General features: G+C 49.1%; 1 protein-coding gene across 1 annotated transcript; it reads right to left on the bottom strand.

The window, feature by feature from the left end:
- Positions 1–940: 940 nt before the first annotated feature.
- On the bottom strand, positions 941–10,114 carry GEM (GTP binding protein overexpressed in skeletal muscle). The gene is made up of 5 exons (XM_070392844.1): positions 10,054–10,114; positions 8,347–8,677; positions 5,793–5,869; positions 4,244–4,448; positions 941–2,220 (listed from the first exon to the last, which is right to left on the bottom strand). The coding sequence occupies exons 1-5, from the start codon at positions 10,072–10,074 to the stop codon at positions 1,943–1,945; spliced, it is 912 nt and encodes a 303-aa protein (XP_070248945.1). The 5' UTR covers positions 10,075–10,114; the 3' UTR covers positions 941–1,942.
- Positions 10,115–13,774: the final 3,660 nt, after the last annotated feature.

The following is a 13,774-nucleotide window of genomic DNA, read 5'->3' as shown; positions in this document are numbered from 1 at the left end:
CTGCGCCAACCGCACTTGCCAGTCTCCATTTCTCTCTGTGCAAAAAGGATAAAGAGGCCTGGTATTTCAGGTCCGCTCGAGCTCTTCACTTGAGTCATCTTGTAGCGTCAACAGGTCTGCAAGTGCTACTGTGGGACAAGGGTAACCAACAAACATTATTGTTGAGAGTTTAGCTAAACTCTTCCATGGTAATGCTGCCTCTGCATCCATTTTTTTTTTTGGCCAAGTGACCTGATGGGGGCTTTAACCTGACACTAGTCCCCTCATACAAACACATGCCATGCATAGCAGCCCACAGAGTAACATGCAAATGGAAGTTTCTGATATAACTTCCCAGCAGCCCTTGTGAGTAAGTCTCCCCCACACCCTTCCTTACCCCGCCCCTTAGGTAAGAGCCTCTCACCCTTTACCAAAACCCCTGTTCTTTTTGTTTGAATTGACTAATCCTGCCTTAGCCTGAGAACCCCCAAAACATTCTACAAGCTATCAAAATATCTATAATAAAAGCATAATATGCTAATTAGACCAGGCGACCTTCCGGACAACCAGCTATGACACTCACTGGTACCAGGCCAGCCAAGGCGGGTGCCATGCGGTTGATTGGGGGCCCAGCCATCACGCCATGATCACCCCGCAGAGAGAGGCCCAGGCCACCAGCCATATGGGGCGATCAATGGGGGGGTGGGGGGCTCCACAATCGCTCCAAAGAGGGAGGCCCAGGCCACGGACTGGCAGGCTGCAGCGGGTGGGCGGGGCCTCCCTCTGCGAGGGAAGCCCAGGTCCTGGGTGCCGGAGGGAAGGAAGCCCTACTCTTGCACGAATTTCATGCATCGGGCCTCTAATGTAATCATAATCATCTTGTTTGGGGAGGAAAAACATTTAAGAATGCCTTTTCTCAAAGATTTTATTTCTTTTATTATAAGATATATAGGTAAACACTTGCATATTCTAAAAAAGATATAAAATGATAATAAAATGGACATTTTTCTTATTAAGAAACATGTCATAAATATGCTTTATCAAATGTTAAAATGGTTATTATTTTGCAAAATAATAAATAGAGCAGAGATGTGGGATACAAGAGTCAACTCAAAGTACTGGAAGTATTTATGTTTTGTGTCATAAAAATTCAGGCCTTTGATTACATTTAAAAATGTGGCACTTGGCACTCCAGATTCTCAATAATTCAGATTTTAAAAATATTTTTATGATGGCCCTGTGACTGTAAAAATAATGAAACATAAAAGGTGGTTTGACTAAGTTAATCTGATTAAAATAAATTGCCCTGAATAAAAAATTATAAGACACAGAAGTGAAGATATAATTTTTGAAACCCATAGTGGTACATGTATCAGTCCTCAAGTCTACAAATTTTTGGATCCCCAACTGTGAGCACTTGAGCAAAAACCGTTTGCAAGGTTTAGTCTCCAGCAGGTCCATCATTTCTTTTCACAGCTTGAGGGAGCCATAACAGTCACGATGAGCTCGATTCCACAGTCGTAGCTCCACAAATATAAGGAACTTCCTCCCTGGAATAAACGCTCTTCTATTTGTTTATGACCCAGTGGCCTCAAATTCAAATATCAGAACCCTGGGGAAAATTTTAATAACGAACAGTTATTTTTCTAGGCATTCTTTTAAGGCTTCAATTCTCTACTGCCCAAGGGAAAGAGGAAACACGTGTGAACACCAAACACATCCTCTAATGTCTTGGGTGTTCAAGTCGCAAGGTCAGGCTTTTCCTATAAATAAACAGCAACTCTTTACAAAGATCTTTCATCTCCCACGCATTTGGTGGCCCATCAGGCCAACACATACATTCCCAGCTGCAGAAGGGGAAGCCGCACCTCACAATGTGTAAGGATTCAATCTAATATAGATTATCGGTCCCAATGGCCTCCAACGATGCCCATGAGGGGGACATCTGGGTGACTCGGGGTGCCTAGAGCACAGAGAGGTCGTGGCAGGATTTGGACTTCAGCTTGAAGGCCATGTTCTTGTTGTTTTTGGCCACGATCTTGCCCCAGAAGCGCCTGGCTTTCCTGGGGATGCTCTCCCTCCTCTTCTGGTAGGCCAGCCGCCGCTCGTTCTTCTCCTTGCTGTCCCTCCGGAGGCGGACCTGTCGCACAATGCCCTCAAACAGCTCCTTCACGTTGTGCTGGACCGCCGCGGAGGTCTCGATGAATTTGCAGTCGAACACGACCGCACACGCCCTTCCTTCTGCGGGGAGAGGAAGGAAGAGCTCAGAGGGGCTGCCCAGTATGACCCCACCCAGCACACAGCCAAGCTGAGGATTCCTGGTCTTAAGTGGCCCTCACAGTAACTCTGAGTCAGTCGCACATGCAATGAGTATGGGAAGCCCCTCTGACACACACATGTCCTCCCAGGGCATCATCAGAAGCAAGGAGTCTCCTGGAAGAAGATTCCTGGAAGCGAGAGAGGTGCGCTTTAGACCTGGCCCACCAAATTCACAGCATGAAGGTCCCAGTTCATCAAAATAGTAATATTTATTGTAACAGTCAAAACCATAGCCTTAATGTATTGCACTTACCACGTGCTGGGAACTGCTTTGTAAACCTTTTTTAATGCAGACAATCTTGGAAAATACATTATCCCTCTCAGATAGATAAAGACACTGGAGGAAGGGCGGTCTTTTAAAAACTTGAGGGATGGCAGAAACCGGTTTGACTTGGTGGATAGAGCGCCGGCCTGCGGACTGAAAGGTCCCAGGTTCGATTCCGGTCAAGGGCATGTACCTGGGTTGCGGGCACATTCCCAGTAGGAGATGTGCAGGAGGCGGCTGATCGATGTTTCTCTCTCATCGATGTTTCTAACTCTCTATCTCTCTCCCTTCCTCTCTGTAAAAAATCAATAAAATATATTAAAAAAATAATAATAATAAAAATAAAAACTTGAGGGAGTTTACACTGCCTCTGAGTGGCATCTGTGAATCCAGGTCTGCTTCATGCTCAAGCTCATATTGATTTTTTACAGAGAGGAAAGGAGAGGGATAGAGAGTTAGAAACATCGATGAGAGAGAAACATCGATCACCTGCCTCCTGCACACCCCCAACTGGGGATGTGCCCGCAACCAAGGTACGTGCCCTTGACTAGAATCGAATCTGGGACCCTTCAGTCCGCAGGCCGATGCCAGTGAGCCAAACCAGCTAGGGCTCAAGCTCATATCCTTAACTCTTCCTCCTGACTCAATTTCCTGAATTGAAAATAAGAATCCTACTACTTGGCTTTCTCCCTTTAAAAAACTTTTTAAAGTTTTGATAAGCTATTTTGAAAAAAATAATTTGAGGAATTCACAAATTCAGCAAACTGTCCAAGCTTTTCGGGAACAGCCTCAACTGCAAATGTTTCATTGTGTTTAATGACCATGTGTCCAAGGTTTGGTTTGAAAAAAGTGATTACCACAGACACTCATTTCCTGACACTCCCAAACAAGGTGTGTCCGTTAAGCCTTTAACAGATATCTTTTCTCCTGAGCAGAGTCTGGTAATGCAGTATTTTATTTTTTAACCATTGTACCAAACCCAAAAGATATCTTAACTGAAATTTAGGAAGCAAAGGGTAGGAGGGTGTTTCTATGGTCTATAGCAGGGGTCCTCAAACTATGGCCCGCAGGCCACATGCAAATACAAATATTGTATTTGTTCCCGTTTTGTTTTTTTACTTCAAAATAAGATATGTGCCGTGTGCATAGGAATTTGTTCATAGTTTTTTTTTTAAACTATAGTCCGGCCCTCCAACAGTCTGAGGGACAGTGAACTGGCCCCCTGTTTAAAAAGATTGAGGACCCCTGGTCTATAGGAACTAGAGGCAGCCTGAGTAGAATTCTTATCCTCAATGAAATTCAGCTCCCCTAAGTCAGGTTTCCCATCCTTCTTGCATGAAGATACTACCTCTACTTCTCTGAACTCTTTGAGATTTCCCTGGAACACAGAAAGGACGAGCAGAAAAGGTTTGGGATTGTCAGTAAACCCTTGAGTATGATATCTTCCCTAAAGGAATCTCAGGGAAACCTTTGGGTGTGGGGAGATTGGAATCCTGCAGGTAGACCAGGTGAACAAGGGAGCAGCACCCAGCACAGGGATGATTGGCTGGGGATACATAAAACTTCATAAAGCATTTGAATGAGTCCCTAGTTCCAACTGCATGAAAGAGCCAAGGAAGAATACCTGTTAGAAAGAAAACCCAGAGAGTGTTTCTATGGTATTAGCACCAGTCCTCTTACCTGAAATAGACACTTCCCGGCACCGCACCAGGTCACTTTTGTTGCCAACCAAAATTATAGGAATGTCCTCTGTCTGCCGGGCCCTGCGGAGCTGGATCCGCAGCTCGGATGCCTTCTCAAAACTGGCTCGGTCTGTGATGGAGTAGACGATCAGGTAGGCGTCCCCGACCTGCATGCAGTGGTCCTGCAGCCACTCGTTCTCCCCCTAATGGAATGAGAAGGTCTCCCGTGAGCGCAGGTTGGCCTGGTGAATGAGGCTTCAGTTTGCAAAATAAGTGTATCCCAAAGTACCCTTGCTGGTCTGAGATAGAAATAAAACTTGTTCCAACTCCCCAAAATGCACCATGTCTGGTGGCTGTAAAGACTGCTAGCCCATAAAATACTTGCCAAAAAGTTCTTACTGTCCAACTGAGTTGATAACTTATACAAAGACTCTGCCAAACATTCCCATTCTCTGTCTAAACTACTAAAAATGCGCCTTTTCTGACTTCCCAAAAACTCCCTTTGCCTTTCCCAGGTGATAAAATTAAGAATCGTCTTGCGAGAATTAGGAGGCTTTTCGATAAACAGAACGTCTAGCATATATACACAGAAGCCCAAATCTTTAAAAAGCAAATGTTGAAGGCTAGCATTGAGACTGTCAACTTTATATAATGTGGTTTTATGTAGTTTAAAATTACCATTCACACTTGTTGGCTCTTTCCCTAAAACAAATATTTGTAAAATATTTTTTAGTGGAGCTGAGGGCGAATCACTGCAACTTGCTTATTATTCAGAGCTCATTTGTGAATGATCTGCTCCTTAGAACAGTGTCATATTTCATAAGTAAAAGCTTTTTCTTTTTTGTATTTGGGAAGTTAAGTCATTTTATTTTATTTTATTTATCTTTATTGTTGAAAGTATTACAGATGTCCCCCCTTTTTTCCCCCACTGACCCCCTCTACCCTCCCTCCTCCCCCCGCAGGCCTTCACCACACTATTGTCTGTGTCCGTGAGTTATGCAAATATGTATAAAACTTCTTTTTTTTTTTTTTTTTTAAATATATTTTATTGATTTTTTACAGAGAGAAAGGGAGAGGGATAGAGAGTTAGAAACATCGATGAGAGAGAAACATCGATCAGCTGCCTCCTGCACGCCCCCTACTGAGGATGTGCCCGCAACCAAGGTACATGCCCTTGACCGGAATCGAACCTGGGACCCTTCAGTCCGCAGGCCGACGCTCTATCCACTGAGCCAAACCGGTCAGGGCTGTATAAAACTTCTTTGGTTATTCTCTTCTCATCCCCGCCTTCCCTGCCTTCCCTCTGAGATTCATCAGTCTGTTCCATGCTTCTATGTCTCTGGATCTATTTTGTTCATCGGTTGATTTTGTTCATTAGATTCCACATATGAGTGAGATCATGTGATACTTGAAGTAAAAGCTTTTACTCAAGAAAATGAACCTACCTCATCTGGAACATCAAAAAGTACAAGGTCACCCTCGTACCCAACAGCCTATTGGAAGACAAACCCTAAAGGAACTCACAGAGCGCTCTGGGCTCTGCATACCTTATTTTCCCACATGTCCAGGAGGATAATTGTTGCACTTTCGCCATCAACAATCAATGTTCGCTCATATGTATCTTCTAAAAGAGAAAGAACAGTGATATCGGTCAGGCAAATAGTAACACTTTTATATTAAGATGATCATGCAAAAAACGATGCTAGAAAATAAATTGACTAAGTATATAATTATGTAAATAACCAGATATTCATTAGGCAGATTATTATCTTTTATCACCTTGAACGGTATTCTACATATATTCCCCCAGTACTTACAAGCAGAACACCTCTGAATATGTATCACGAGACCACTTGCCGTGAAAGGCACCCATTTGCATCATTCCTGGATCTTTTTTATAGGAAAACCCTGAGTACAAACTCACTTTAGAGCAGTGGTTCTCAACCTTCCTAATGCCGCGACCCTTTAATACAGTTCCTCATGTTGTGGTGACCCCAAATTTTATTGTTACAAATTGAACATAATTAAAGCATAGTGATTAATCACAAAAACAATATGTAATTATACATGTGTTTTCCGATGGTCTTAGGCGACCCCTGTGAAAGGGTCGTTCAGCCCCCAAAGGGGTCGCGACCCACAGGTTGAGAACCGCTTCTCTACAGCTTTTGACTCAGATTCCAGTTCCGATGCCAAGAGAAAACACTAACTACCCCGTGGAACTGTCAGCCTCGTCATAAGCCTTCCAACCCCCCCTGCCCTCCAGTGGGGTGGCTGCTGGGCATTCACTGGCAATTTCAGGAACTTTGAGCTCAGAAACTTTTCTCTTTTTTTGAGACATGCAGGAAAAAAATCTTGAGACTGTCCCTGTTTTCTTCCTTAAAAAAATACATTTCCTTCGGAATAAGCAGGCAGCAGCCTCCAGCTCTACTTGATAATGGAAACTTTCCTCCCTGCACTTGAGCTCAGATTGAATGTAGATGAAGGGTGAGCCAGTGTAATGGGCCAGAGCAGCTCCATCCCAGAAAAACCACTGGGGCAGGGGATTCACCGAGTTTACTGGAATTTTTGCAAATAAGATTCCTATCATCTCCATAATTGAGCCCATCCCACTCTATTTTCACATTCGTCATTTAAAACGTTTAATTTTTATAATTTTTTCTTTTACCATTTTTCTTGCTGTTCCTTTTGAATCTGTTCCCTCAAATATCCAAAAGACTTGTTCCCTTACCTCCGTCTGGGCGAGGCGTTCCCTGACCATCTATTTAAACACCTCTTCTCTGCTAACATCCCTTCCCCCCATTCTATTTTTCTTCATTGTGCTTATCTCCGTCTAACATGCAATCCCTTTAACTAACTTATTTTATCACTTGATGTCTCTCTCCTCTGAAAGTGAAGACATGGACTTACATCTGTGCTGTTTACTGCTATAACCCCCAGCACCCAGGACAGTGCCTGGAATATTGCGAGTGCTCAGTAAATACTTATTAATTGAATGAATGAATTGAATAAAAATAGCCACCGTCATCCACCAGCCTTCACAAAGAAAGAGAAAAGCAATGGTACCGTTCTGACCCTCTCTCTCCCTTGACTCTTGTTTAGCTATCGTCCCTGAGAGCCCCGCATGAGAAGAGAAATCGATGTTCTAATGAGTCATCATTGATAGCCCAGAACCGGAACTTGCCTTAAGATGCAGTGAGTTCCCTGACACTGGAGACAGTCAAGAAAAATAAACATTTCATGAAGGTGGGGAGACAGTACTAGGGATGGAGCAAGATTCCTATGCAACAAGTGCAGGGCAGAGCTGAGTCATCACTGGAGCATCTTCTGCTCTGTGGAGCCCGTGATTCATCTGTGACTCGCAACTGAAGGTACAGACAGACCATGCCCCCTGGGCAAGCACTGGAAGGTTCTCTCTTCCTGTCTACAGCTGCAAATGGGGACATGCAGCCACCCTGGCCGGGTATGCTGAGACGGAAACCATGGCTGAAAGACACTGTATGAATACCATGGACACTGCATGAATAACAGAGGATCTTCCTATCACGTCCCAGAATATGGCGCTATGCTTTGCACGTACCTGAGGCACCCATGTATACTTTGGCATATGTATCATTATTGCTATAATGCAAAAAAACTTTTTGCACGATTTCAAATACAAATTTTAAACTATTTTACACCCTCAAACAAACGCTAACATTGGTGGAAATAAAGTGATGGATCAGTTTCTCAAATCGACTTCGATTTAGGAATAGCCACGGAGAAAAGCCGCCGCTACACTGAACTCTTGAAAAGTCCAGGGCAGAGTTGGCAAGAGCCAGAGGTGGGCGCCCGACCCTCTAGCTCTGTCCTGATGAATCAGTGCCCCCAACCCGACCCCGCTCAGCCCCGTTAGAGCTGGGACCTAAGAAATCCCCTCCCGGCCCAGGGTTTTAGCATTTTCATCTCATTGTCCCGCCGGCCGGTGCCAACAGGCCAGGGCTTTTCGGTGCCAAGAATGCATAACTGCAGCGCTCAGCTCTGTGGATAAATGACCCGCCCGCTGGCTCCTGCTGCGGGGGCTACTGCGGGGCGGACAGAGGCCTGAAGGGGCGGGGCACCTACCTCCCAGCACCTCGCAGTCGCTGTCCATGCTGTCGTGCACGCCCGCGAAGATGTTGGCCAGCGTGGACTTGCCCACCCCCTGCTCCCCGATGAGCACCACCCGGTAGTAGGTGTTCTCGGACTCGGAGGAGATGACCGAGTCTGTGGAGTCGGAGGACCAGCTCCGGCGGCAGGGGTCCTCGGGGGCCGCGGGGCGCTGGCCTCGCTGGCTGGGCTCCCTCTGGATCATGAGGTTCCGGCCGTCCGCCGGGACGCTCCAGCGCTGCTGCTGCGGCTGCGCGCCCACGGGGCCCGGGCGCAGGGTGACATGGTTCAGAGTCATCGCTGGGTCCTGGGGAGCAAAGCGGCGGCGTGTCAGCGGGGGCTAGAGTGCTGAGCGCCGAGCGGGAACGCGGGGGCTCGCACACACCGGCCGCCATCAGCGATCCTCCACCAAGTGGGCGAGACCCACGGAGTCCTCACCTAAGGGACGTCAGTGACACAGCCCCAAGCGCAACAGGCTTTCTCAACTGGACACACACACACACACACACACACACACACACAATTAGCCACCAGCTCCGTGGCCGGGTTGTCATTTGCAAAGAGGAAAAAAGTACCGTTAGCATCGCCCAGCGCCCTGGATCTCCCTCCATCCTCAAGGAACCCGTGGGACACCCCGCCACCACTCGGGGCTGGCACAGAGTCAGCCAGAAGGGAGCACAGCCTCCGGGATGGCTTGCAAACCCGGGAGTTAACGGCGCGGGGGCCCGGGGGGCCCGGGGAGCTGCTCTGGTCTGGTCATGGCTCTGGATGGCACTGGCGCCCCACGGGCCTGGGTGCCGGGAGGGAGACACGTGGCAGTGACGTCACTCCTCCCGGGCCGACCGCACCGCACTGATAGGAACTTCCATGTTTAGTCAAGTTGCCCCGACGCTCCCCCGCTGCCCGAATCAGCCGTTATCTGGGGGGAGGGGGCCGCAGTCACAAATCTGTTGGAGGTCTGTGCCTCCGCGCTGCCCTCTCGCCCGCGGGCACCACGTTTGAACGCCCCCGCCCCCAGCCTGGTCGTCCGGGCAGGGACAGGATCCGCTCCCGTTCAGACCCCATCAAAGTTGCAGAGAAAACGCCGAATTCTCATCCGACGAGGCCCACTCCTTTCATGCCACTCAGACGCCCAGCTTCTCGAAGCAAACAGAAGGTCAGAGGCTCGCCCTGCTCAAAGGGCATGCAGCGACTTGGCAACGGCGTCCCCTTGGCCAGACCCCTCCCCTGGCATGGAGGCCTGTCCTGCAGGCTGCCCGCGAAATAATAAAGTATCAGAGAGCAGAAGCTTTCTCATCTTCATCGGCCAGACCCACTCGTGAAAACACGAGGAGCACAGACACTCCCCTTTCCACATCGCCCCACACTCCGCACCCCAACACGCCGGCCGCCGGCCAGGACGCCTGCTCGGCGCGCCCCCCTCACCCCCTCCCCCCCCCATGGACATCCCAACAGAAGCCAGAGGTGTCCCCGACGGCTGCCCTCGGCCCGCTCGGTCTGCAGGAGGGTGACCTCCCCCTGAACCGGACTGAAGAACCTGCCGGGAACCGCTCCCCTTGCACCTTGCAGTCGCCTCCGCCCGGAGCGCCAGCCGCGGCTTCCAGGACTCCGCTCTCAACTTAGACAGTTTCGGGGTCTGGGAAGCCCACCCCCTCCCCAATCACCCCCTGGGGAGCCCCTTACCTGGCCGTGCCACGTGGGCATCCACGCACCGGTGCGCGCCACGATCGCGGCGCAGAGCGCGGTCCTGCGCGGGCAGCCGTCCGAGCCGCGCCCGCCGCCGCCCAGGTTTATAGCGGCCGCCGCGCCGGGCTTTTCCGTGACGTCACGCCCCGCGGGAGGGGCGGCTCTGCGGCGAGCTCGGGGTTGCAGCCTCTCGGCTCAATCAGTGACTCGCAGTCATGTGACCTCTCTCCCCCTTTAAAAAAATAACGACAGTTCGATCCGAGCTGCTTTATTTTGTTTTCTTTTACCTGGTGGACGCAGGGAGACGGAGAAATACACTGAGGGTCACTTCATCAAGCTTCGTGGCCAAAAAAAAAAAAAAAAGCATTTGCAAACGGTCGGGAAAAGGATGGAGGAGGCGGCAGGTTTGAGTTGAGAGCCCAGCTTTGCCAAAACACAAAACCACGGGCCGGCCAGGCGCACGGAGACGCCAGCGTCCAGCCTGGGCTGCAGCCCCTGGGGCGGCAGGGCGGCGTCTGGGGGAAAATCCGCCCGTGCCCGCCCGGCACCTGCTTGGCCGAAGTGGGGGCAAGGGGAGCCTGCACGACTGTTTATTTCCCTTCTCGGACAGGGATCCAGAGAGAAGGAACCAGAGGTGAGGGCTGGGGACAAGACCTTGAAAGGGGCAGCTCTGAGAGATAACTTAGTTAGGCTCCATCCGTTTGCGCTAAATGCCCGCCTTCCTGCTCTGGGTCAGGATGCTGAGGCTCCAAGCAGGGAATTTAATCAGCGTCGGAATCAGCAACATTGTGCCAGGAGCCTGGGCCCGGGCATGGAGCCAGTCCATGCTCCCAGCCATGGGGAGGAGCCTAAGCTAGACACTGGGGTCCACTGTCCTCCCCCCCCCCCCCCCCAGATCCTGTGCATAAAGGACAAAGGATAATCACCACCACCACCACCACCATTTACTAAGTCCCTCTGAGTACCTGTCATCTGTCGGTACCTTTCGCCTCTGCAGTACCTCAATCCTTACCCAGTTCCACACGGTGGATGTATTGCTACCCCCATGCTGTGGAGGGGAAATGACCCGGCCAGAGATCCTACCCAAGGTCACACGGCTCATGCAAGTGGCGGAGTCGGGATCCAAAACCTGGTTTGCCTGACTCTTTGCTCTGCACCACCGGCTGAAGGTTGTCAGTGACCTCCTTCTGGGGACACAGGCGCCTCCCAGATGCTGGGTTTGGTGATGGCCGTGGCCGTTCCAACACTCCCATCCTCTTGTCCAGCCAGCTTCATCTCCGTGTTGGCTGGTGGCTCCAGGAGGCAGCCAAGGCACCAGCATCTATGTTAGTGGCCAGATGGCTGTGAGTGCAGTCCATTTTGTGATGCTGCAGTCAATTCCCTGCGTTGGGGATGGTCCACGTTACAGCTGCTGAGGGCTGTCAGGTGGTCCTACACCGGCCAAGGTGGGACCCACAGATTTTAGAGCTCCTGTAGTTCCAGGCGCCCAGATCCCAACCTCCTGCTTCTTTTATACACGAGGAAGCAGAGACCCAGAGGGACACCCTCCACTGAGTGAGGAGATGACAGAGCTGGAACTAGAGCATGGCTTTCCTCATTTCCTGGATGGTGCCCTGCACTTCGATCAAGTTTTTCTTCTGGGCTTAGCCAGAAAGAAATGGCAAGAGATGTGGGGAAAGGAGAGGGGGAAAGGGAGGTTAAGGAGAGAGAGAGATCACCAAGCAGTGTATTGCTGACTCCATGCTAAAACAAAAGAAAAGTAACTTGTGAATTCCCTTTATCTGCATTTCAGAATTATCCATGCTTTTTTTCCATGCTGAGCCTCCTACTTTGCTGACTGGTCTCAAAAGAAACATTATATGGGTAAAGTTAAGAATAAATCTGAGTTTATAAGAATATCAAATAACCTTTCAATTCTACTCTTACCCATTGATAAGAACCTAATTCTCCACACTAATAAGAACCAAATTCTATGCATAGGCAATAACCACTATGAACTATTTTTCATTGCTATATGTGAGGCACACAAAAAAAATCAAACTCTATAAAGATTGGGGAGAAAGTTTGCATTCAGTCCAGCATGGATTGGGGCAGTATGGCCACATTGTGTTTGAATTTTTAAAAATATGCTTTCTTAAGTTTTCTGTCCCACAAGAAGCCAAATGAGAAAACAACTACTTAGGAAAAGTTGCGACTGAATAGCAGTTAAATTTTGAGTGAATATTTATACCAAAATCACAGTTACACCTGGGCAAAAGCATATTTGAGAGCCATATGTTATCCAACAGAGTCCCAGCTACCTCTTCCACGATTCCAGCTCACTGGGACCAGCTGAGGGTATGAAACTGGGGAGGGGGAAAAAAGTGGAATCAGGGCATTTGGAAAAAGTGGCAAGTTCTTAAGAGGAAAAATTGGCAGAATGTTGTAGTTTCATATTCTATGAACTAAAGGCCTGGTGCACAACATTTGTGCACTGGCAAGAGGGTCCCTCAGCCCGGCCTGCACCCTCTTACAGCCCGGGACCCCTCAGGGGATGTCTGCCTGCTGGCTTAGACAAACATCCCCCCGAGGGGTCCTTAGCACTGCTGCAGGGGTGAGAGAAGCTCCCCCCCCCCCCCCCCCCCCCCCCACCGCTGCGCTCACCAGCCATGAGCCCAGCTTCTGGCTGAGCAGCACTCCCCCTGTGTGAGCTCACTGACCACCTGGGAGCAGCTCCTGCATTGAGCATCTGTCCCCTGGTGGTCAGTGCACATCAGAGTGACCAGTTGTTCTGCCATTCGGTCAATTTGCATATTTGGCTTTTATTATATAGGATTATTCTGTTCATATTCTTTCTGCAGCATTTTAAGGCTTCCTTGGTTTCTAGCTAACATAAAGAAGGGTATGGCTAGGAGACAAACTCAAAACAACAAAAATACCATTTACTGAACTCTATGCATGCCTTATCTCAGTTAATCCTCATCACCACTGCACTTACCCATGTTTCATGGATAAAGATGCAGAGGAGTGAGGTGAAATAACTTGTCTAAGGTCACGGAGCTAATAGGTAGTACAACTGTGCTCCCCAGGCCACAGTCTTACCCACTGTTCTATTTAGAGTGGAAAATAGACTGCAATCTGGTTCCCATGGTAACCCCAGTTCAGCCCACTCCCTAACTCCTCTTCAAAGAGAAGTTTTTACTTGATTGGCCAAAGCCCGTGACCTTCATTGGGCCACATTTCATTAATGGGGAAGATTTTTCTACTTAAAGGCACAATCCATGCTACTGAGCGCGGAAGTGCTTTGTTAACCACAGAGCGCCGTGTAAATGTGAGTGGTTATGATTATGATGCAGGCGCCAAGGATTGGAGCTTGGCCACTTGCCCTGGGTTTTGCTGCCTGTCACAACTCAAGTGAAATTGATCCAGGAGAATTCAGGACCCATGAAGCAGAGGGAGGAAGGGTGGGGAATATCCTCATATTGCTGTTTGTAAGGAAAAGTAATGAGCAAGGAGAGTGGTATGGCCAAGTCCCCAGCACACGGAATAGGTGTCCACCAGCGACAAAGGCTGATGAGGAGCCGAGTGAGTGGGAGGTCATGTGTAAAGAGTTTGAGCACAAAAAAGACCCACCCGCCCCCTCTGGGAAGTGTAAAGAGGGAAAGAATTACTATATGGAAAATTATTGCTTTACAGAAAGGGAGCGGGGGGGGGGGGGGGGGGGGGGGGGGCGGGGGGA

Source organism: Myotis yumanensis, unplaced genomic scaffold (assembly GCF_028538775.1).
Source record: "Myotis yumanensis isolate MYYU_CA2020_CCGP unplaced genomic scaffold, mMyoYum1.0.hap1 SCAF_15, whole genome shotgun sequence".
Classification (NCBI taxonomy): domain Eukaryota; kingdom Metazoa; phylum Chordata; class Mammalia; order Chiroptera; family Vespertilionidae; genus Myotis; species Myotis yumanensis.
The sequence above is the reverse complement of the archived record's forward strand: the minus strand, read 5'-3'. Positions and strand labels throughout refer to the sequence as shown.

Bases quoted from the DNA above. Each gene is read 5' to 3' on its own strand.
- GEM (XM_070392844.1), bottom strand. From the start codon at position 10,074: ATGCCCACGTGGCACGGCCAG. The intron at 8,678-10,053 runs GTAAGGGGCTCC...TTTGCTCCCCAG, and splicing joins TGCCCACGTGGCACGGCCAG to GACCCAGCGATGACTCTGAA. The intron at 5,870-8,346 runs GTAGGTGCCCCG...TTTCTCTTTTAG, and splicing joins CGACTGCGAGGTGCTGGGAG to AAGATACATATGAGCGAACA.